Source organism: Manacus candei, unplaced genomic scaffold, assembly GCF_025592945.1.
Source record: "Manacus candei isolate 608988 ecotype Guabito, Panama unplaced genomic scaffold, ASM2559294v1 h1tg000022l, whole genome shotgun sequence".
Taxonomy (NCBI): Eukaryota; Metazoa; Chordata; class Aves; order Passeriformes; family Pipridae; genus Manacus; species Manacus candei.
Window position 1 is genome coordinate 321,723 of NW_026138070.1, and position 25,662 is coordinate 347,384.

At 45.6% G+C, this 25,662-nt stretch overlaps 1 protein-coding gene across 7 annotated transcripts in view; it reads right to left on the reverse strand.

The window, feature by feature from the left end:
* Window positions 1-25,662, reverse strand: part of CAMTA1 (calmodulin binding transcription activator 1) — a 223,696-nt gene that overhangs the window by 132,468 nt on the left and 65,566 nt on the right. For all 7 annotated transcript variants that reach the window (XM_051786361.1, XM_051786362.1, XM_051786358.1 and 4 more), the window contains one exon: window positions 16,258-16,393. In XM_051786361.1, coding sequence (XP_051642321.1) covers window positions 16,258-16,393 — 136 coding nt within the window. The remainder of the gene's footprint in view (window positions 1-16,257; window positions 16,394-25,662) is intronic.

Consider the following 25,662-nt stretch of genomic DNA (forward strand, 5'->3'; position numbering starts at 1 on the left):
CAAATTGTTTTACTGCAACAAAGTCAGATCACTCAACTAGGAATGGAAAAGCCTTTTGTATTCTCCCCACATTTTCCAAGCCCCAGCAATTTTCAGCACTTTGAATTTATGTCTGTAAAAAGTTTAATGAACTTTTAAAGGATTCCTGGGAAGGAAGGAGCAGCAGCAGGCATTATTTTAGGGAACTGGTCCTCTTGTACTGCAAGGGTGAACCAAGAAATAAAAAGAAAGGGAGGGGCCCTTGGGCAACTCAGGAAATGGCCCAAGGTACCACAAGACAATGACAATCCTTGCTCCTAATGGAGCGACAGCCATGGGACATTCTACTCGCCAGGAGCTTTGAGAGCCTGGGTTCTGCTGACTGTGAATGAGAATGTGTATAAATAAACAAAGAGCACACTGGCAATGATGTTAAATGATGCTTTGTATAATTATCACTATTCTGTGGTACCATTAACAGACAAAAGCACAGAATCTTAATGACCACATTCTCATGGCCGCCTGCATTTGTTGTCTGACACCACGTGGCCATAAAACCTCCCCATGAAAGCAGCTGCTGATGGCACAAGACCCACAGGCAGACGGCAAGAGTCTGTTTTAGCAACAGACAACCCATTCTGTACACAAAACCAGCAGCATCTTACTGCTGGAACCTCAAGTGAGGCTTTCTTCATTTACCCAACATCCTGACAAGCCCCAGGGTCCTGCCCAGTGTGGGAATTCCCCATCCAGTGAAGACTGGGATGCTCATTGACCGGGATGCTCATAGAGCGGGATGCTCAAGGAACAGGGTGCTTGTGGCACGATCCAGATGGGTCCTGCTGACCAGGGGCTCTCCAATGCCTCTGCCCTTACTTCAACTCTAACAACAAATTCAGTATATAGAGTTCTTGAGATTCATGGGAGTGACTTGAAAGCTTCTCCACTGAGACTGAGAGCTTCAGGCCAAATGTTTGAAGCTTTTTGTGAGAAGCATCAGTGCAGACCACTTCTTGTTAGAAGAGGAGCAGCACCAGACTGAGCCTGTGCTGAAGCACCTTCACAGAACAAGGAACCCTCTTTACATCATTGTAACTCTTAACAAAACCAACACAACGTAAACCTTACACAGCTCCAAGGCACAGAGCCTTGGTATTTTATTTCTCAGCTGTGTACCTACCACTTAACTCTGAAAAATATTACTTATGAAAGATGATTCCTAAAAGCAAAGTTTGGAATTTTATTACGCCTCTGGGCTAGATTGGCTGATCTTTGAAGAAATAGGGCTGTACCTTTTTCATTTGATATCCACAGGACAATATTTTAGCAGTGAGAGAGGTTGGAAGAGATAGATCCATGGGGTTCTTGGCATGTGATGCACGTTTTAGGCAGCAAGGCTGGCACTGCCAAGCTCAAAGGGCACCACACAGCCTTAATAATGTGACACTGGAATTTGATGGATTATCCCTACCAAGGTGGGAAAATACCATAAAAAGGCCATGAAGCAGACGGATCATGTGAAGAACACTCAGAAATGCAGACAAAAAAAAGAGAAAGTAGAGCAAGAAGGAATCTCTGTGACACCACACTCGTTAGCAGTGACACAGAGACATCTTAACCTCAATAATCAAAAGTCCCTTTCCATTTTAGAGAGGGCTCCGATTATAATAAGCATTTCTGCTGTCACTACTGTGTTTTAACTTCACTTTGCTGTGTGAGACACCACAGTTGTCCCTTTCAGAGCTTTATTTACTCCTTATGGGAGGCGGGATGCCCAGGCAGGGACAGCTATGATGGAGCACAGTGTGGAGGAGCTGCTGGACACTGACTGAACTGCCACAGGTAACAGCTGTGGATGATGCTGGTGGGGAGGGAGAAGGAACCCTCAGCTGTTCTGAGCCCGCCCTGCTTGCCTGCTGCCAGCCAGCCTGACTTGGTGACCACACTGGCCAACGCTGACAGCAACTGCCTCTGCAACAGGAGCTCCCACAGCCACTTTGGAGCAACGGTGAAGGAGAAGGTGCTGGAGCAAAGGAGTCTTTGGCCAGACAGAAAACTGGCTGCCAAGAGAGGTTCTTCCCTTCTGCCTTTGGCACGTCCAGCTGTGGCTCCTGACCTGCCTTCCTCCTCTGCCAGACGACCGGTGGCCTTGTCTGCATTTGGAACAGGAAAAGCATTCCCGCAGGCAGTGAGGGGGAAAACCAGTGCAGCAACCAAAACAGCTTGGAATCACTATGTATTGAAAATTAACTTCTATTTGAACTATGATTTAATCCATACTTTTCTTTGGTAAATGTGCCGATAGGTGTTTGTTGCTTGCAGATTGTCACGCTAAGCAAAACATCAAGTCAATTTGTTCTCAAAGAAATTGATTTGAGAGCATTAGATTCATCAACATTCCCCTTCGCCAACAGAAAACAGGGGCTGAGAAATGACCCAATATTCTATCCCAAAACAAATCTTTAGTTTAACTTTTTTAAGCACTTGATTAACTTATTAAAGCAGTGCATGGCTGGTGAGAAGCTGCCCATCCATCACCACCACGTTTCCCATCAAACCATTGCCGAAATGTTCCCAAGCAGGGGCTCTGCAGACAAAGCTGTTTGTCCTGAGCAGACCTGCATCGGCTCCAGCGAGCAGATCCATCAGCCCAAATTGCCTGCAGATTGCAAAAGCTGAACATCCTCCTAAATCACGCCATGCCATGTCCTAGTTGGAGAGCCAGCTCTCACCGGCGCTCCAGATGCCAGGTGATGAGAAGTGCCCATGTGTCACTGCCTCCAGAGCCATTTGCTTTACAGCCTGGCAAGGAAGGCCACTCTGAAATTCAGCTGTTCCCCATCAGCACTGGGAGTGACAGCCTATGGAACAGGCATGGCACAGCATCCCCGCCCTCGGCCCCTGCTGCTGCTCCCACCAGCAGCAGCTCTTTTTCAACAAACACCTGGCAAGTGTATTTTTAAATTGCATCTGTGGTTTGAGAGAGCTGTCTCCTGGGAAGGTCAGGAGAGGCTGGAGAGGCTTCCCTGGGGAATCTGGCCGTTCACTTTGTGCCACATGGCGCATGGCCATTGTCCTGTGCATCACATCCTGCCCCAGGGAGGGGATGGGCAGCCCCCATGGCTGCGGGGGCCTGGCACAGGAACCACCCTCCAGCTGCAAACCGCCCCTTTGGCTGCAGGACCAAGGAGGAGTACCACCGAAACTGCTTTGCTGGGCACTGCTGTCCCCCCTGCCAGACCCCCTTCAGCACCAAACTGCCCTGAGGGTGGTCATGGAGGCAAACCAGCCCTCCACTGCCACACGTTGGAACCGGCGCTGTCAAAGCTTCCATATTTCCCTTATTTTGCTTTTTTAAACAACGGTATTAGAGGTCTTCCTTTTGGCATGAAACAAAGAAATGTGGCTTTCCACTTCCCACTCGTTTTATTCCATGCTGAAAATTTACTGCTGAAAATTCTATTTTTAAATAGAATTTCTTTCCAATGATGTATATTGGCAATCAAATGCAGGCACAGCATGGTTATCTGACAAGTTAAAATTCTACGGTATTTTCTCCTAAATAGTCTCATCTACTGATTACTTAGAAGAGCAAATTCCCTGCAAAGCTGCACCCAGGCACTCGGCTTTTGCTCTGGCTGATAAATGTAAGCAATAAAAATATGTTCCATTCTACAGCAGTGCCTATTAAAATGTAAACACCACTGGAAGATTTTGAGCAGGCTACAGAAATGCTTTATTCAAAAGCAAAAGGCTGTCTGAGGCTGCCAAAACCTGGCATGGCATGCCCATCCATCAGACAGTGTGTTCCACCAGCAGTCAGTGGGAAAGTTCTGCAGGGGTCAGACTGGGAGCACTGGTGCTGAGGCTTTCCCTGCTCAGGCTCCAGAAATCAGAAGTTGCCATGGGAGCAGGACATCAGTTTGATGGGTGCCCCAGTATCCTGTGTTCTGCTGGGCTGAGGGCAGAGCGATGGCATCAGGTGCTTCCCCTCAGTCAGGCTCGAAAGAAGCCCCTACGAGAGCCAGGGGAAGCAAATGTGCCCCATCTTGTGCTGAACTTTCCTACCTCTGAGGTCAGAGGTACATTCAGAGCCTGCATGAAGCAGGATGCTGAGGAATTGAAATTCAAAATATCCCTCATGAATAATTCACTGAATGTGTGCAAGTAAGTTATAGCAACGTAAATATATACATGGCTATAAACAGATACGTATATATGCAAATTAATACAGGAAGGGCTCAAGTTACCCACAAGGAAAAATACCAGTCACCTGAGGAAGGTTGGTTCATATGGTTCAGACATGTCAAACTACAACTAAAGAAACAACCTGAAATTTATCCAACTATGGTGCAAAGTGGTCCTTGTACCTGCACACTTGCGACACTGCAAATCGTCCTCATTAATTTATATTTGCTTTTTTCCCCAACTCAAGTTTTACTCTCCCTAACCCCAACCCCTCACCATGGTCTGACCTGTGCTGATGGCTCTGCTCTGGCACACTGGCTGCAGTCCCCCCTGCCCACATCACCACGAGCCATCAGCTCAGTACCACCCTGTCAATCCACACTTGCCAGTGAAATTACATGAATAACAATTACCATGGCAGGCCAGAAAGTGCATTAAAACCCTGGAATTCTTTTACACCACAGAAGAATATAAATGACAGACATGGGTGCAGGGTCCATCGATCATCCCTTTCTCCCTCACAGCAAGAAAGGTGGGATCACATTAAAAATAGAACAGACACCTGCAAATAGACAGGTATTTATACAGAATATTGTGACAACTGTCATTTTGCATTAGTCAGTGAGATCCCACAGGACTTGGGCAAGTATTAACTGTGCTGTGTTTTGTTTACCGGCAAAATATAATAAAATCCACCCTCCCCAATGGCTTCCTGGTGGGGATTGCTCCTCTCCCTGAAGTCATTCATGAAATAAGGATGTTCCTCCAAAAGCCTAGGTAGAAAACACTTTACCTGGGAATTTTTCTGATTCCTCACTCGGACTTCTCTCTGCTTTTTCAGCATGGTTTGATGGTACCAGACTCAAAAAATGACCAGAAATGACCCCAAGTCAAGGCAGACCCATTGCCTGATGGTTATCTGATTACAGTTCAAATGGTGAGCCCCAAAATGTGAAGATCAGAAAGAAGAAAGGTCTCTGCACTCCCGAGAGCCTGTTTCTTGGACAAGTTCCTCAAAGGTCTCAGGAAGGAAAATCCCAAAATCCAGACCTAGAGGTACTTTTGTTTATTTGCAACAATAAAAACTCCTTGCCCATACAGATGAAGCATTTTAGGATTTAGCTTGTGACCCTGAGCCTCATGCAATGAAAAGAGGACTTCTGTGAAGGTCCTAGACACTCCTTTTACTTAGTGAAAGACATTTACATCACTAGAAGCAAAACGTATCCTCAATGGCAATGTAGTTCCTGTCCAAAAACACACCATGCCCTACATTTTATCATCAGCACAGTTAATCATTTATACACCCTGCAGAGGCAAGCAGTGCTCACTGAGAAACACCAAGGCCCATTGCATGTCCCAAAGAACACACAGTGAGTACAGGGGAGGCAAACAAAGGCAAAGAAGAAAAGACCTTGAATAAAACCCCCAATGGACAGGGTTGGAGAGAGAAGACATGAGGGACAAGGGGACAGACAGAATCAGAAGGGAGAAAAGTAACTACAGAAACGGGGGAAATCAGGACAAAATCACGTCAACAGGGCAAAACTCCAAAAACTTCATGATTAAGAAGAGGGACTCAAAACTTCTGCAGAAAGAGCCAAGGTGCCAACAAAGAAAAGGTGACAGAATTGGGATGGCAGGCAAGGAGAGTGCTGACTGCATCCTTGGTTCAAGGGGAGCTGCTGGAAGGAGAAGGGGGTTATCAGAGCATGGGAAGGCTTTCAGCAACAGCAGCTGGAGGGAACAGGGGAACATCCTAAGTCTTCTGGAAAGAGCCACAAAAACGTTTTAAAACAACTCACACAAGAGAAGAGGCAGGACTGCTCTGATCAGAAATAGATGGTAGAAAGTAATGCGGCACAGTGGAAAGCAGAGAGCTGATCCACCTGTCACATGATACCACCAGAAGCATTTCATAAACACACATTAAAATTCAGGTTCTGTTTCTGAGTGCCTCTCACCAAGGGGACTGGAGAGGGCATGGCCTTGACTCATGTTCTGGCCAGCAGCGAGGTTCCCAGCTGTGCCGACTCAGACACATGCTCCTGACAAAGGCCATCTGCCAGCGGCCTCTGACACCCCAATTTTTCCCCTGTGTTGTCCCCGTGTCCAGGGCATCTGGGCTTGTTTGTACCAACCACACCTCGTGTCAAGGCAGAGCCTGTCACACAACTCTGTCATCTGCACTGGGAATGGCTCAGTGACCTCCTGCTCCGTCAGCAGTCGGGTGGGATGACCCAGCCCCAGTCATCACCTGCCCAGCAGAGAGGGACAGCCTCCCTGTCCTGGACTCTGCAGGGTTTGGAGGAACCTGTCATGGCACTCTCAGCCCAGCCAGCTAGAAGAGATCCAGCTGTGGGCTCCTAGAAGAGAGGGGACAGAGCCAGCGTGGCCACACACCAAAGGTTTGAGTGGTACAAGAGATCAGCCCCTCGGGGCATCACTGCCAAGCATGCAGAAGGCTCTCCCCTTTGCCCATCTTTAAATCATGACTGACATCTTTTTGGAAATAAAGCTGCAACAAGAAGCGATGACTGAATTCAGGTATCAGTAGGTGGAATTTTCTGACGTGTGCTGCACAGGCCAGATGATCCCTTGAGCTGTTCCTCTTGACCCTGCAATCTGTATTTTAATTAATGTGCCCTCCTGGCTACAGGATATCAAGGAATGTTACAGCTAACGATCTTGTGCTTGGGGGTTTCCCTCCTAGCGTGGACTTCCAACAACCATCACACATTTTTCTTTGATTTTGAAAATCTAACGTTAAAATCATGACCTATCCCCAATTCACTTCAGATTTTGTTTGTTTAATCAAGAGTTGGGCAATTTCAAAGGTGTTTTTACAATTCAAATAATGTGTGGTTGCATGCTGAGCTGATCCTTTGATATCTGAACAGTCCTCCAATGTCAACCTCATGGTTTTAATCTTCCTGGTATTGAAGGCAATCTAGTCCATCTTACAGATGTTTCTGATTAAATGAGCCTTTTTCTCTCCCCAGTTTTCACACAAATATATAAAATATTTAGAAATGTGACATAATGAACTTTATGTTCTTCTGCTTAGGGCAACATCTGCTTGGTGACACAGATGGCTGATATTTTTTAGTCATTAAAGAAAAAGAAACTAAACTTAAAATTCTTTAAAACTAATTATTTTATTCAATACTCTGTTGGGGTTTTCCTCTAACAGCAGTCACTGCACAGCTCTCATAGGTTACACATAAGAAGAGTTATTTTTGTGGATAAAAGACAACAACAAGTCAATAATTTTTGGCAGACAGTCTTCACTGTTCTGCTAGCACAAGCGCATCCAACTGCTGATGTGCCTTAATGTTTCCCTGATATTGTTTTCTGCTAGAAAATGGAAGATCTAATCTACGCTGAAGGTCAATCCCCACCAAAGGCTGCAATCAGTGACAGCCTCCATAAACTCATTGAAATTTGTAATATTGTGCAACATCCTCTCCCCTGTCACAGCAGCAGCTCCAGCGATGTGTCCTCTGCCCAGGACGCTGCAGAGCTGAAGTACCACCACTTCTGCACTGCTGCTTGTGCATGAGGAATAACTGATCCACGGATCAAACTGGAGCACATGGAAGCTGCTGGCGCAGGCAGTGTAACCCTACATGCACTTCATGAAGTCATTATGACTTCATAAAGTCCTGCCCATGTTCCCCAGCAGCCTCCACCTCTGGTAGGGACGTGCACCTGCTCCATCACAGCTGCAGAGGGCTCTCCACAGAGGGCTCTCCACAGAGGGCTCTCCACAGAGGGCTCTCCACAGAGGGCTCTCCATAGAGCCTCAGCTGCGGCGCATGTTGGAGCGTGTTTAACACCGGCGTGTATAAAGTATGTTGGGTAATTGCTGCTGGAATTCAACATGTGCTGTATCTCATCTAGAAGATGCAATTTACTGGCTCTATTCCAGTAAAATAACTTTATGACTTTCTGTCATGATAAATAACGGTTTATAGCATAATGGAATTAATATTTACTTTGGAGCTATGTGGACTATTCAAATATAGTTGCTATATATAGAATCATCTCCACACTGCTGGGCTTCTAAAAGCTGTGAATTGACAAGACAACAGGCAAATATTAAATTCCAGTGCCCTCCAGCCATTAATAAACCTTCAGACTTTGGGTTTGCCATTGAAACCCTTCTATGTATTTTATACAGCTACAGTAGTTCAAGAAGTGTTAATTCAGAAGCAGGACAGATTGGGCAGGAAGGGTCTTTAGGGTCTGGGAGCTCCTTCTACCTGCTCTAAGAATGGAGACAGGGCAGGACCATGGGTCTGGACCACCAGGCTTGGAGCTGGGGGCAGAAACCTCAGCAAGTGTTCCCAGGAAAGATCATGACTTAACACACAAAAATTGATTATGCTTTTGTCATTATAAATGTACTGTTCATTATTCCAAGGAGAGATTAAAGAGACACTGAAGTCTAACCATGTCTCTTCTTCAAAGGAGGCAGGAAAGGAGATGGTAATCTTTTTAAGCTCAAAACCAGCTTCCTTTTAGTAGGAAACCACTCAAATAAGCTGTCCTGGCTGCACCAGGTAGGACATTACACAAGGAACGCAAACTTGCCCCCAAGGACAACAGTGAGCCTGACTGACAGAACGACATGGAAGGGTCAAGCTGTTGCTCCCATCATGCACACTCAGGAGGAAGCACAGCAGGAGGATTAGGTGGTGCAGCAGAGTCACAGGCACTGCACATCTCACTTGCAGTGCTCTGGCATTCCCGAATCGCCTCATCCTGCTTTTATTCAAAATTCCTTCATGGCAACAAGCACACAAAAACTGCAGGCAAAGTGTAACCATCAACAGAAATGCCCACGCAGTATCACAGAGTGGCTGGGGTCAGAGAGAAGGCAGAATCTTCACAAACATATTTATAGTGCTCTAAGACACTGCAGTCCTCTGGAGTACAGGGCCTTTTAATGGAAAAACACCACGTATTTGTCGTGGTAAATGACAAGGAGCTGCACCAGCAGTACAGGAGCTGTCCAGAGTGGTATGGAGTGGGAATGCCATGGTGGGGGCTGCACCAGGTCAGTGCCAGCTGGAGCATGGCAAGGGTTAGAATTATGGTTAGTGCTCCCCAGCACAGCCCTGCCACCAACACACATCACCCCAAAGAGGCACCAGGACATGCCCCACCAACTCTCAGGCTTTGCACTGGGAGATCCAAATCCTGATTAATTTGGATACCTGAACCTGTAACTTCATGAACTCATTACCTTAGAAGAGTTCAGAGCTACTGTACCTTCCTTTGAGAACTCACCCAAACATTAAACCAAGTGCAGCTCTGCCAAGCGCTGCAGTTCCAGAGGGACATCAAGCCCTCCCTGACGCAAGGAGCAGAGTCCAGCAAGGAGCAGAGGAGCAGCAGAGGGTTGGGGGGTCAGGGGAGCAGCAGAGGGTTGGGGGGTCAGGGACTGGGGTCTGGCTGCGGCTGTGCCACCAGCAGCCCCCCGGGACGGCAGTGAGGTCTCTCCTACACGGAGTGTGCTGCTAATCCCCGGCAGCCACGCGATGGCAGCAGAAATATGGGAACACCGGAGTAGACGAATGCATTATCCCACTGCTACAAGGAAAAGGTATTCTGCAAACACAAGGCAACTGCTACGTGTAACCCAATGTCCGCGATGGTTTTAAAACAAGCAGAGAGTAGAAAAGCTGGTTTTGCCCCTGAAATACAATAATTCACACTTTCTGCATTCCTGATATTGCCTATAGGGTCACCTGTGCTTCCCTGCTGTAGCACAGACACAGCACAGCCCTTTCCCCTGGCGACTTTAATCTGACCTACAGCAGACACAGCAAGATTCAGAGCACAGCTCCTGCTTCACACTAATTCCTGGAGGTCAGACACCAGCCAAGGATTGGGAGAACCCCTCGCTGCTGGCACTGCTGAGCTCCTTCCCTGCTTCCCTCCATCACTTCTCCCTTTTGCTTCACACAGGGTATTAGTGGGCAATTAAATGCTTTATATGTCCAAAGAGTATGCAAACACCAGCTAATTAATTCTCATCTCTTGCCTATAAAAAGAGGGAGCAAATAACATCCTACAAAGGGGTGGCCATTCGAATGTGCCAGACAGGGCCATACTCTGAAATCCCCTTTTGCAAGGTTCTGTGTCTGTGCTGCTTATTGGGGACAACACCACACTGTGTTCAGGAATTCCAGTGCCTTCAACCCTGACAAGACTCTGCTCTCCCTGCTCCCCACTCCCCATGCACACCTTGACGAGCAGTATCTCGCTTTCCAACAGGAACTCGGGAAATTAAAATGTTTAATGCACCCCTGATGCATACAGAATTAGCAGCAATACAGAAAACAATGTTTGCTTTCCTGCCCAAGACCCAGTGAAATAGATAACTAAACAGGAGCTCACTAAAAGCCAGGTAGGGAAGGCAGAGCCACCGAGACTCCTCGCTTCCCGTGGAAGCCCTTATCTCCGTCAGCCCACAATGCAATTACAAGATTACAAGGCACATGCTGCTCCAGCATCTGGATCCTCTGTGCAATCACAGGGATCCCTACAGAACCAGGAAACCTCTTAATCTTGCAAGGAACAGCATGGATTCTCCTCGTCGTGTGGCTCCCACTGACCCTGCTCCAGGAGCCACCTCCAGGGACAGACGTTGCCTTTCAAGTTCATTTTTCTCCACACAGGCACAGAAAGGAACTGTGTGGTCAAAAAGGTAAATGGTGACCACCAACTCTGGTCCAAAGTATTGATGCTTATTTTGTTTTGCTAAATTGCCTCATCTACATTGCAAACCCTGGGATAAAGTTTGGACCAGTACCCCTCCACTCCCATCCCAGTCCCCAGCACATTAAACCCAGCCCACAGAGCTAGCAATCCAATCTCCATATATTTTATTCTCAATATATTTCATTTCTGGCCACTGATCTTTAGATCTCTTATTGGATTTTGTTTTCGTAAATGGATTTTCCCACAGAGCTGGCAGAAAATAGATTTAATTTCAAATTTCTCTAAACTGAAATATTCAATATAAATGTCAATGTGTGTTTGTGCCATACAGTCCATGTGGTGAGACAAGCCTCATGTTTCAGAGGGGTGCAGGGGGGCCTCCCAGCTTATTCTTTGTCTGCCTACTTGTTCTAATTTTTTTTTCATAAGGATGACTGAACAATAGAAAAGTATATATATATATATACATATATGTATGAAACTTTTTTGCTTGCTTTGTTTTGTTTGGGGGGTGCAAAAATCAGTATGATGTGTAGCCAAGATTCTCCCTCAGCAGAGGATTCTGCAAACTGACATCTCCCCAGACTCATCACAGAACAGTCTGGGTTGGAAGGGACCTCAGGGACTTGGGCAGGGACACCTCCACTAGTGCAGGTCACCAGCACGGGGTGAGAGCAGCACCAATCACTCAACAATTTCAGTCCAGCCCAGTGCTAATGTCATTAGTTCACAGAGATCCTTTTGGAATCATTTACATCAAAACTGCCTTTACATGCTAAATGAAAAATGCTCAGACTTCAGTGAATGGCATTTGAATTACAACCCTACCACATGTGGCTCAGCTTTATTCACGCTATTTATTAAACAGGGGAAGAAACAGTGATGCAGCCAATTACAGAGCAATTACCTGAGAAGTGCTGCAAACCTGTTGCCTTGCACTGCAGGGACAGTGGTTGCCCTTGACTTGGGCAGAACTTGCCTATGGGCCACCTGTCTGGCAGAGCATCCCCCAATGTCACACACAGGCCATGATCTCAGCTGAACCTTCATTCTGAGACACCCAGATATTAGGAAAACTTTTATTGCTGAAGTTAAATAAGCCATGACAATTAAAGGATTAGGAAGGTTATGGGTCTACTGAAGAATAAAATCTCCTGGGCATGTACAAGGCATTAGGAAAAGACGCCCAAACTCATGAGCATTTGCTGTGACTTTATGTAACTGGAGAATAAATCAGGACCCTGATACAGGAAAGGATTATTGATATGTATGTTCCCTTCCAAAGAGACTCCCAGGAGACCCATTCCAGATTTAATAATAAACCATACTCTCCCTTTCAGAAACAGCAAAACAATGCTCCCCATTTCCTAGGACTGCCACCAGCACAGGAATTGTTAAGATGTCATCACAACCCTGCATTCCAGGTGCCATAAACACTACCTGGAACAGGTAACAGAATAAAACCCAACCCCAGCTCATGAACAGTCAACACCTCCACACTTCTGCACCAGCATCTGCCCCTGATGCCCGTTGTGGGGACGTGTGTGTGCCACAGCAATGGTGGGGAGATGTTGTTGGGCTCTGGTCTCCAATGAGCTACAGGAGGTTAAGGTTGGTTAGAAGGGGCATCAGTCAGATCTCAGGAGAGGTGTCAGGACAATGCCGTTTGCAGCAATGATGAACAGGTCTGGGTAAAACTGCCCCTCCTCACAAGCAAGTTTCTCCCTTGTTTGTGTTAATGTATGCACACGTGTGTCACAAGCCTCTCCCATTAAACTCATTTCTCCTCCAGAGCCATTCCACAGTATTTCTCTGGAATGCATTAGACAGACCGATTGAACAATGCAATCCTAATTAGTTTGCAAACTACACAGCTCACCTCTGAGGGCAAGCAAAGCCCATGTAAATTAAAGTGAGTTGGCTCAGGCTGTCCTAGGAATCTCTCCCCGATTAGTGCTGCTCGTGTCACCTCCGAGGCTGCTCCCACCCTCTGGTGACAACGGACGAGCAGATTCACCCACGACAGCAGGGAATGGTGACGTGTAAAACCATTTTGCAGGTCAATATTCCATGGTGAGTTATTTTACACGACACAGAAGAGCCCATTTGGTCATTTACCAAAATGAAAGGTCTGGTCCTGGGCAGACGCCCCAGCCCCAGGCTGCAGGAGCCACAGACACTGTGCCCACCCCGGTCACTCAGCACTGGGCACAGAGACGCTGCTGAGACCCAGACCCTACAGAAACCACCCTACAGAAACCTGGGCCAAGTTCTGACAGTGATGTCCCAGGGTTTATGCAGTAATTGAATAATCTAAAATTTTCATTCCTGTCCTCATGGACTAATCTGCAATAGTGTTAAGGGACTGTTATGATATTAATTAAATACAAGTCCTGCATACAAAATTGATACTCTGCATCTCCATCTCCACAAGGGAGTTTCTCACTTAATAAGACTGAAATAAAGTTTTGATTTTTTTGTGTTGTTGTGTTTTTTTTTTAAGGAATTCATAAACGTTATCATATTATACTGAGATAACATACACCCTCCTACAAGAGAACAAGATATTTCAAATACAGGAGCTGTGGTGCTTGGAGCAGGACCTGCGGGCACAGCTCTGCCCCAGGCTCAGGACAGCCCTTCTCCATAACCACTCCTCAGGCACTGGGGTTTGGAGAGACCAAAATATACTCAACACAGGATAAAGAGCAGCAGGATCAGCATTGACCTTCCAAAACGCAGAGGATGAGAGGGAAATTCACTATAAAAACATGACCTCATTTTAATTTTAGCAGCAGTTTACTATGAATTCACGGGAAGGTGCAGTTACAGGTGCCTGGAAAAGTTCATGCACAAGGAAAGGCAAACGTGAGCCAGCCGACTGTGATCAGAGCAGCACGGATGGAAGGATGGCAGAGCTCTTCCCACACTCTCCTTACTATTATTTATTAGTTAAAATTTTTAATTATGTGAATTGATTAGGAACACATCGCCAGGGATCCTAATTAATTAGAATTTTTAAAAGGATCACAGACCAGAGATTCCACAAAGAATTGCACAAAGAGGTATATTAAGGGAAAGGCCAAATTAACTTCTTTCTGGTTTATCCAGTGCTTTCTAATAAGACTGTGATCAGATTAACCAAGTATTGCCCAGACCTCTCCTGCACAGTGATGCTAACCAAGCCAACAGCTTGAGGATTTCAGGCCATTCTTATTTGTTATCCACTTCGTTAAATAGTTTATTCCTTCCAATCCTTATTTATTTAAACGAGTGTTTTCCTACTTAAATTAGTTTATTCCTTATTTATGTCCTAAATTTGCTTTAGCTGCCTTGTCCATGCTCACCAAATCCTTCTATATGGTTCTGACAGACGGCAACATCCCCAAGGATCTGGTGTAGACTTTTAGTTTCAAAATGCATTTTTCTCTTTACTCAAAACTTGGAAAGACACAGGAGCCATCACATTGATGACACTCAGGAAGGAGTTAATTATTAAATCTTCTAATACAAATCCCTGTTCAGAACTGGCTGGTCAGTAGTTTCACAGGCCAGCATGTTCCTCCAAGCTGCCGTTTCCAGAGCAATGTTTGGATGCTATTGATGCTCTTGGCTGTCAGCTCTGCAAGTACTTTTCCATCAGTGCAACGATGATCCCTATTTATCTTCTGGCTGCAAGAGTCGCTGAGATGATCTGGCAGTGCCACAAGGCAGACAGTTATTTCATGCCCTGTTAAACCTGAATGCGGCTAACTACGGTATCATTCCAACTTTGAGAAAAGCCTTTTTTTTGTTATTTTAAATCTGCTGCCTACATGCCCAAGTTGAGAACATCACTTCCTTTTAGGACGATATCAGAAACCGAAACCCAGAATGCTGCCTGTGAAGTACCATGGTGTACTGATCGAGTAATCAACTAACATGGTTAAAACTACATCATTCTGCCCAAGCAACACCTGGAGGTCAAGAAAATGAACATTTTCTGCATTGTTCAGAACAGAGACTGGCAGTGACCTCCCAGGTGCTGCCTGGGGATGAGAGGGCACAAGTACCTCCTTGGAAATAAAATATGAGGTACTAAAGTGCTCTTCAGCTGGAGAAGGATGCATGACTGAATGGTCAAACCCTGGTACGTCCAAATCGCAACGCAAGTATTTAACGCTTATTTTCCTAAGTGGTGAACGTGATCAGCCATGGGGAGAAACCCTGAAAGCTGCACATCCTCCAGCTCCTGCGATGGCCCCATCTGGATTTGTTACTTTCCAGAAGACACACTTCAGTAAAACAGAAATCACTGGGTTCAGTGCCGGCCTATTTGAGCTAAACATGATCACCACCACATACACGCAGCTGGATCCTCCAAGGCTTGATGCCTCCATCTTTGGAAAAACCTGCCTGAAAGTCATAGTTATTTCCTCCATGTGTTTGTGTGGCAGCCAAGGGTCATCACCAACCCCTTGCTACAGGTAAGGGGGTGCTACAGGGTCTGGTGTTCTGCATCGTGAATGTTCACACAAGTTAATTAAATCACACTCTGCAAACTCGAAACAAAAACAAGGCACCATTTCTCTGATACTGACTTTTTTTTTTTTGTGCTTGTCATAATAAAACATTGTTATTGGATGTAAAAATTATGGAACAAAGTTATGCCTCTCTGGTGTAATATAATGCAATCCATTTAACACTATTTTAAACCCCAAAACCTCATTAGAGCAGACAGAATGTAAGAATGACAAATAGCCCAGGAGGAAGCCGGAGCACGAGGTGAATTCTGGGCACTCGTCCCCTTCACATTGCTGGCACTGACTCAGGGGATGCCCAGGGGGTGTCAACACCAGCCCCGTGCAGAGAGCACAGGGTGCCCATCACCCCAACAGGAGGGAGTCAGTGCCATCCAAAACACCTGCCAAGGTGGGCCTGAGGGTGAGGCTGGAAAGCTCTGCTTAGTCCTAAGTCCAGCCTGGAAGCTGCCAGACAGGCCTGGAGACACAGACGAAGCTCTGCCTGTGGTGGACACCCCAATCACCCTGATTACACTGCTGCAAAATCAAATACACAACCACACTCCCGGCAGCCTCGCGCTTCTTGGCTAAAATGACACAGCTAAACGCTACAATTACACCTTTTAACACTCTTTGACCACTTTGGCCCTTTCCCCATGCAGCTGGAGTTTAAGAAAGAAAAGTGGTTTTATACAATGACATATTTTAGAATAAACACGCTTATTCCAGAAACACTGTCTCAGGTGAAATCACCTGTCTGAATGTCTCAGAGTGGCTGAATACTATCATCAGAGCAATGGTTCCTTAAACACATGCACAGATTCTGGGCTGAATTCAAACAGAAACGTGCTCCTACCTCCACTCCTTGCACCTTCAGTTTCATGTGATCCTCCCTGGTGGTTTTCCCGTCTTTCCTTTTTTTCCAGCAATATCCATCTTTCCTGTATTTCACTTTCTTCCTGTTGTACAGGATCATAGAACCATTCTGTGGTCTGAAAGCAAGAAACAGGTTTGGATTACACAAAGCAACAAAACCAGCCTGAGAGTGTCTATGAAGCAACATCCCGCACACCAGTGAAAGGCTCCACAGAACAGAAACAGCCAGGATTTGACATCAAATAAATGTTCTCCTTTTGTTGCCGTTACCTGGTGGAACTGATATTTGCAATCTGCAAACTTTTATGTGAGGATCCTATACCTAATGCAGGAAGTGCAGGTTAAAGAAAAAAAAAAAAAGGGAAATCTTATAAAATAGCCAACATTTTCACAGGCTGTATTTTGACTGCTACATGCTGAAAATTAGAAAAAAAAAGAAAATTTAGGGAAAAAAAGGATTGCTGTTATTTAATTATAGACAATCTCTCTCTCTTGCTAACACATCAGCATGGTGAGATTCCAATCACCTTTAATGCTGCATCAGGACATGGATGTTTGTTTAAAAAGAGAAAAGGATAAAAGCATGAGCTTATACATGGGTTTTGCTGTTCTGCTTAGATCAGTGCTAGACAGGGAGTAACCTCCTCCCTTCTGAGCACCTCCTAGACTTCAAAGACACAGGAAACTGTTTTCCACTTAGAAACCACACTGTCCCTAAAAGTATGGTGACACCCAGCAGACAGGAGCCAGAGTGGTTTGGGTGTATAACAACATCCACAGAGGTTTTGCTGTCTGCTAAGAAGAATCACAACTGGGGTATGTCTGCTGCAACACTGAGAAATAAAAAATACTCCCCCCTGCTGGGAGGCAGCGAGCAGCCCATGCCAGAGGCAGGGGCAGTGAGCATTTTTTCCACATACACACAAATATTTATTGCCTGTGAGCAGAAACCCGAGTTCCATCCGCCCAAAATGCACATCCTCCTGCCCCCTGGGTCCCAGCAGCCTGGACCAAGGCTCGGGGCCTTGGGGGTTTGGGAAGGCTGCTCCTCCTCTCTACTCCTACGTGTCACCCTGAAAATAAACACCTGGGTGTCAGCACAGCCACGGCGTCTGTCTGACAGCACCACAGATAGTACGGGATTAATTCAGTGCAGATATTACATATCTCATTTCAGTGTTTATTCTATAAACCCCCAGTCGGTGCACATGTCAGCTCAAACCCTTCTCCCATCATCATACATCACAGAGGCACTGCTGGGACGTGTCATGTGCCTGATGGCGAGTCACCCTCGTGGGATGAAACGACAGCGTGCACTGATCTCCTGCTTGGTGCCTCCCCACACACACAGCGCTTCACAAAACACACGCTCCAAGGCCCTCAAGGTTTCTGACGTCAGGGAAATCCTGCTTCCCTCGCCTTCGGCCCCACGCAAGCACAGGGAGCACAGAGCAGAGCTCTGCAGCCTCGCTGCTGCTCGGCAGGGTTGGAACTGGGTTTGTTGGTTTATTCCTGTGATGAATAAGGAGCACAGTGAGAGGGCACAGGCAAAGCAGTTAACGAGATTTATATAAAATAGAGTCCAATGAAACAAAATCTCTTAAGGATCTCTGGAGCAGTTGTCGATTTTGATAAGAGTGTATTGAGCTGCTTTAAGGCTCGCAGAAAGAGGCTGGGTTTTAAAGATAAATTCATGAGATGAGATGCAATTTTAACCTGATCTACACTGCTGCTGCATTTCACCCACTATAAGGAAGAATGGAGAGGGAAGCTCTGCGCTGCTCATTCCTCAACATTCAGACAGCCCAGAGCAGCCAACTGATGAACAGTTGTGAACAGGAACCAGACACAATGAGGAAGTAAACAGAAAACAAGTTAAGATCAGGATATTTTGGATATTTGCTTTGTATCTGCCTCTCCATTGTTCTCATAAATTTAGGTCCATCTGGACCAAGATTTCCCCCTAATCACATTACTGCAATATTAATAACGCTGTTCAGTGCAACCAGTTCCCTCTAAATTGTCACATCAAGATATGGTAAATGTCAGACATATCAGTTAATGAATACATTTTACTGCCTTGGGAGCTGGGGGTGCCAAAAGGGAATTGCAAATATTGTAAATCCAAAAACTTCTCTTTTTCAGGATAACAGAGTAAGATCATCTAGAACCATTCCTTGAGGTCCATGGCTCCAAAAATTATTCTTTATTTTATCATCTTGCATTTATTCCAATTCCAAGCCAAGGAGGATATTTAATGCAGCAATACAGATGTTTAATGCAGCTGCCACGAAGCAGAGATACCACAGACCAGACCCTTCCTGTACTGCACTGGTGCACAAGCCCCCTCCATCCCTGCCACCCACTGCACTGAGAAACAGCTCCTGCAAACAGCCTGGATGATGCTATTTTTCACCTGCATGATATTTTCTCTGGCTATGAAGTTATCATGGAGCCAAGGGACAACAGCAAGGGACTCTCTTCCATCTTCTGCATCTATGCATGATAATAATGAGAAATTAACTTCTGCTCTCCCAAAGGAGCAACCTCCTGGTGCAGAAACTGGCTGGGAAAACCTGGAGTTCTGGAAGAAGGCTGGAAAGTAACAGAGCCTTGCAAGAAAATATGAACACAAAGAGGACCAAGTCCTTAAATCAGTCTTCATCCAGGTCAATTTGGGAATGGGGAGAAGCGTCAAGAGCAAGTGGGGGCAGGTGCCTCCCACTCAGTCAGTGCTCTCCCATGCAGCAGCCCAGGGCAGGCAGAGCTCTGGGGACCAAACACTTCACATGATGAACTCCAAGTAACCACCTACTCCTTTCTCCTTTTTGTCTGCACTGTGTGCAGCTGTATGGCCTCACACTGCAGCAGTGATGGATGAGGACTGTGGGTCAGGAATGCTCCTGACTGACATCATGCTCTCAGAAATACCTCATCTCTTATTTCTTGTTTCTGCCCAAGAAAAAAAATCTGATGACAGAAGTTATTTCTCCCCTCAGAAATGCTGCTCTCCAAGTCTTCATTTACTCTGACATTTCTCCTCACTGTACCTGGGGCTTATCAGAAGATTAAAGCCCAAATGGAAAACAGAAAGAGGAATCTTGAGCAGTTGCAGCCCGGGATGTCACACCCGCCCTTGGCCAAGCTGACACCCAGACACTAACTGTTGATTTAGGGAGTCACCCAAACTCATTAAGGACGGGGTCACCCATTGCTGAGGCAGAACTGCAGTCCCTGTGTCGAGGGCATCACTCCATCAGCCCAGGGGTGCACCTGGAGGATGCTGTAACAGGTACCTGTAGCTCTCTTCCGTACCAACATTTACATGGGCAAATGTTTTCCAGACTGTGGGGACTCCATCCATCACAGCTTTAACACTGGCAGATCACACATGAATTGTTCTTACAAACCCTTTTTTTCCCTCCCAAATAAACACTTGACTTTGACCCTCAGGCATTGACTCACACTTGCCCTAGAAGAAAAGAAACCCCAGCCCAGCCTGTATCAGTGGGACCAGAAACCAAAGAAAAGCCCCTTAATAACCTAATGGAGATGTTCAGACTTCCCAATAACTGCTGGGAACCAAGCAGTGTGTCACCTCACAGGGACAGGCTGCTGCCATTACAGTCTCCACTCTCTCCACTGAAAGCTGGGATTACTGGCATGGTAACCAAAGGAATCACAGATTTTGTGTTTGAAATTTGCCCTATCTTTGAACTCTGCAGGGATGAAATAAACTTCAGAAAAAGTCTTTTTATCTACGTAAGAAGAGGTATAAATCAGAAGAAAATGTAAATACCCTGCAAGTTTTTTGTATCTAGAATTAAATGTCATTTGCATTTAAGATGCAAGTGAACTTACTTTGTATCTACAATATTTAAGAAGTTAAAGTCTGAAGTCACAGACTTAGCAATTTTATCCAGAGTTGCGGTTAACACAATGGCTAATCCCATCAAGGGAGCATTAATTGGTGCCTAGGTGCTCCTTCTCATAGCAGCAGTAGGCCATAAAACTTAATCCTTACCTCCTCTTTCCAGCATGTAGCCTCCGTGTTCATCAATAAAAGTAATGTGATTCATTAAGTATGGGAGTAATTACCTGCAGCTCCAACAAACAGGACTGAACAAGCCCGTGCCAGTGCCAAGTTGGCTCTTGTGCCATTGCACAGGACTGCCAGGGGCTGCCAAGGAAAGCCTTTCTGCACAATTGGGATAAATGCTGATGGCTGCAACACAAATTGCAGAACACTACACAACTGCTGGGCATCTCTTTGTGTGGGCTGGGACACCTGGGGACAAGTCTTACCCCAAAAGCAACTTCTTGGGGCTACGTAAGGAGTGATCAGGATGCCGGTGCCACAAAAATTCATCCTGCAGATATTCTGTTTGCACAATGCATGGGTACAGCAGTCAATCCCAGGAACATCTGGGGCTCTGCTGACTGAGGCAGGACCAGATCGTCCTCCCAGCAGCGATGACTCTGCAACACAACGCAGGCAGGTGCCAAAAGCAGCGGCTTCACTGTGGGCAACGGGGCAGCAGAGCCTTGCCTGTGCCCCCGTGGATGTCCCCAGCAGGCTGAGGAAAACAAGAGCATCAGGGCAACTATGGGCACCTCTTGTAACAACAACTCCAACCAGCACCACTTCTCCTGTGCTAAGACCTCTATTCATGAATGCTTCAGGAAAGAACATCTTTGCTCTGCGTACTTGCTCTGGACACAACTAGAAAACAGGGAACAGTGCTAGCAGCACTAGTAACAGCAATACAACTAATAACAGGATCTGCCTTCTCAGTAAACATTTACTCTGCTGCCATTTATACTTAATGGTATTGCAGCTGTTGCCAAAGAATGAATTCCACGAAAGACTCACCCAGCATCTCTGCCTATCATGGTTACTCAGCCTGATGAATTCCATCATTAACAATTTTCTTCTTAGAGCCAATCAAAAAAAAACAAAAAACCAAACCAAAAACCAGATTAAAACCAAAGAAGAGATATTTCATTCCAGCACAACCAGGAGGGCGAGCTCTCTCTCCCACTGACACAGTGAGTCAGAACTCAGTTCAGCACCTTGTCCAGAGCTCACTAGGCAGGAAGATCCTTTGGAAACAGAGCTGTCCCAAAGCTGCATATTTAGTTCAAGCAGGTAACAACAGTTTTCCCCACATCATTTTACTGAGTAACATGATAATTCATGTGTTGATGGCTCTGAACCCTGTAACAGACTTGAAAGAGAAATTAGAAATAGTCTTTATGAACTCCTCAGAACACCAAGCAATTGAAGCATCCTCCTAACGATGTAGGACCAAAGCCGGAATATTAAAATTGTCATTAAGTGGAATGCACATGAAATGCTAGAAAGTCTTTTGGCAAATTATTTCTTGATATAATGACATGCTATAGAACTAAATCTTAGTACAAGGTATGAAAAAAGACAGTTAAATCAACTTTGTTCATTTAAATATAATTTTAAAGGAACTGGCGTTCATCTCTTTATTGCTCAAGGATTTTTATCAATTTCTTTAGCCCTCATTTATTTCTCTTCCCTACTCCCATGGGGATGCCATTTGATTTATTGGGAATTAATTCTTACAACTCATGAATGCTTTAAACTATTCTCAGATTAATCACCACAATCTCTGTTGGCACACTGAGGAGAGCCCTGTTCCCTCTCTGTGCTCACACACACCAAAGGGCTCCAGGCCCCAGGTCCCAGCAGCCTTTCTGCCTTCCCAGCACAGCAGTGACGCAGATGTGTGCAAATGCTGCCACGTTCTTATGAGAGAGGAAGAAAAGGGAAGAAAAATTCTATTTATTTAGTTAACTTACTTCCAGCTCAACTTCCTCACTCATTACAACCTCCAGCTCAAGGCTAACAAGGTTTTCCCAACTGCACTAAAGTGAGGCCGTACCTTGCTTTTGTCCAAAACACCACATACCAGAGGAATTTGCCAGGACATCCTCAATGTCCACAGCCTTGGGCTCTGGCAGGTGTCACCTCCCCAGCACAGCAGATGGTGGGAACTGTGCAGGCTTTGCAGGGGATTGGGAAAATCTCACTGGGGACAGGAGGAGAGTAGAGCTCTGAGGAAGGAAAAGGGTTTCCTGGCTCTTCCTCTGCTAGCAGTGTGGAGCTTGGTTCATGACTTGAGACACTACAAAAATCCATAAATATTTGAAAATTGAATAATAACTCATTAATTATAAATTTTAATTGAGAACCGCTTCAAGTCATAAATGCAGTTTGACAGTCAATAAACTTCCAACACTGCAAGGCATCAAAGCAGAGAAGGCTAGAGGAACAGACAACGCTGGTAGGGGAGGGATCAACTCCCCAGATGTGCTCCAGTATCCCATCTGCCCCCCATCAGCAAAGCCAGGCCTCGTGGAAGATGAGCAGAGCACTCCAGGAAGGGCTGGAGAGGAGACAGGGTGCTGCTCGACAGGCACCACCAGCTTGCTCTGTCCAGGTAAAAGCATCATATGTAATATTGCAATTGAATTAAAAAAGGTTGATTTTCCTTGGACTCTGTTGATTGCTGATTAATAGTAACTATCTACATAAATCTGGATTAACCTGGACACCAGAAATGGAACTGCCCCGGAAGCTGGGCTGACAGGGCTGGCTGTCCTCGGCCCTCAGACAGGACCACTGGCTCTTTGCAGGGCTGAAGCTTAGGACTGAGCCGACTGCTGAGGTTAGTTTTAACATGGGAAAACACAAGTGACCACACTCCTGTCTGGGCAAAGCTCACTGCTCCAAACAGGTTCACAAGAGGTGGCACTGAGCAGCCTGAGCTCTCGTCAACAGTCACCTGCTCTGCCTGAGGCAGGTGCCAAACGCCCCACAGCAGCCTGTTCTCAGCCCTTCCTCTCTTTCAAATGAACCTCACAAATATAATCTGTTTATTTATATCAATTTAGTCCCATCAATTAATGATGACAAGGCAATTAACTAGAATGCCAGACAGTAAAAAATAACCACATAATGCCTTCTTTAGAGGAAATCTATTATGTGATTCCAATCGGTCTTCATTAACACAAAGTATTCCAGTAAAAGGTAGTAATCTAGTTATGGTCTGTGAAATATGAAGATCCACAAAGTCATTTTTCAGAATTAAGGGTAAAGTATTTTTAGCCAATGATAGGGAAACCTTTCTGCATTTTTCCTGAAAACCTTTGCAAAAAACTAAAGAACTCCATAACGTAAGGTACTGGTACCAAGCAGGCTGTGCATTATCACTAAAGAGGCACTAAATTCCCATCATCGCCACCCTTCCACACAGTGTTTGGGTTCTGGATCAAGCCAAGAGCATGGTAGCATCAATTTTCTCCATCCCTCATCCAACACTTGCAGCACAGATGCTGGCACCAGCAAAATGAGTCTCAAACCACCAACTATAGTGGTCTACAAACACCCTAACAAGCAGGTTTTGGGCTGAAAGCGTTCAAATCAGTTATTCAAATGACGACACAATACACCACTCATCCTACCCAATGCTCTCCTTCACACCTTGGCTCTGCAGCTGCTGTGAGGGAGGATGGCACGGCGGGACCCGACCTGGCTCAGTCCCACCCGAGGGACTCAGCGAGCGACTTGTGCACAGAACAAGGACAGTGTATTCACTCCTGTACTTCATGGGAGGCACTTCAGAATTAACACAGAGTGTTTTCATGGTACTAACCTAATTTACCAATTTTATACATTAAAGATCCAATTTTTAGTGAAAATGAGATAAAAAATTTACATGAGTCCGCAAAACAATAAGCTTCACATGGAAATACACATTTTCCAATTTTAAGCCTTATTCCCCTTTAAAGTTATTAATAAACTAGTAGACGATAAGAGAGAATTAACCCCAAATATAGAAAATCCTGCAAACAAAAGACACAGACAAATATAAAGGTACTGAACCACTTCTCCAAAACACGCCCAAGCTGTTAAGCATTCTCGACTTAATTTCTAATGAAGCAGCTTAAAAAATCCCAAATTCCTACAGGAATGTGTTTACAATACAAACTCAATTATTGTCTCATTCTGATGCTTATCTTTTCTTACACCCTCTCAGCTCATTCTACTTTGGAATTTAATTACATTCCAGTAGTTTTAGTTGAGATGAAATTATACATTTTTAGATTAATTTAGACTGAACTAACTTTTGATAACAGACAATCCTTTTTCTATCATGCCCTAATTTGAGACCCTCCAAGTCAGCACAAATCACTCTTTTAAACCCCACATCACCCTTGCTATAAAGCCACACTCACTGTCCCCAAACCCAGCACAGCGCCCAGCACTGCTGGATCAATGTTTGCCCAATCTCCTTTGATGAAAACCTTCCTGTTTTCCTCTTTCCTCTTTTTCCAAGCTCAGGTCAACAGAGAACAGTCAGGGGGTGACTTCCCTACACACTGGAGCAGTAAAGGTGCTACCTTTTCTGTTTAGTTAAAAACCAAGGACGATGTTCTCGCAAGGACATTTCAGCTCTGCCATCACACGAGAAGTGCAAGATGGGAACATGGGCCTGAAGCACACCCAGCTCCCCCAAACCAAACCCCCCTCAGCTCAGCCAGACCCTACCATTTCCCAACAGACACCTCACACTTCCTGTGGGATCGTCCTGCAGCACCATGCCAGGAATCCCAGCCTCTCCCCAGGCTCCTATAGCTGCCTGAATCCAAGCACGGCCTCCACAGCTTTCCTCTCACCTCCCTCCCACCAGTTGTGAACTGATGCAACCGTCAAATCCTTGGCATGTCTGAAACCTTCCTGTTCGGGTGCCAAGTGGAGACTCATCTATCACGGCAACGAGTCAGACACTACGATTGTACTAGTGCCATGCAAGACTTTCACTTTCCAAACCTTGACCAAACTACGATTAATATCAGCAAGAAATTAAGATTAAACATTAGCTCCCATGTGAACTATATAATCTGAAGGGAAAAAACCAAACCCTACTCATTTGATCCTTTGCATACGTTACCAAGAGTGCCCTTATGTCCTTCCCAACTGCCCTTGTGGGCAGAATGTCCTCTCTAACCACTGCCCACTCTGGCACATCAATGCTACAACAGTAGGATCGTGCTTGCACATCGCCTGGTTTGGTTGGTTTCCCTCCCACAGTGATGGGCCACCCACCCATGCCTCTGGCTGCAGATTTTGGTAGAGAAGAGACAGACAGATTAAAGGAAGTCGTATTAGATGTAACAGTCCCTCCAGATCTGGGATCTGTGCAGGATTAGAACTGACTTTTTTATAAATTTGAGGAGTTGAGGAGATGAGAGGAAGGACTGAAGAGGAGAAGAAACCAAACAGAGCAGCATTTAGAAAAGCCTGGGAATAAAACCAGAGGGAGAGGAGAAAGCAGAGCAAGCACACGAA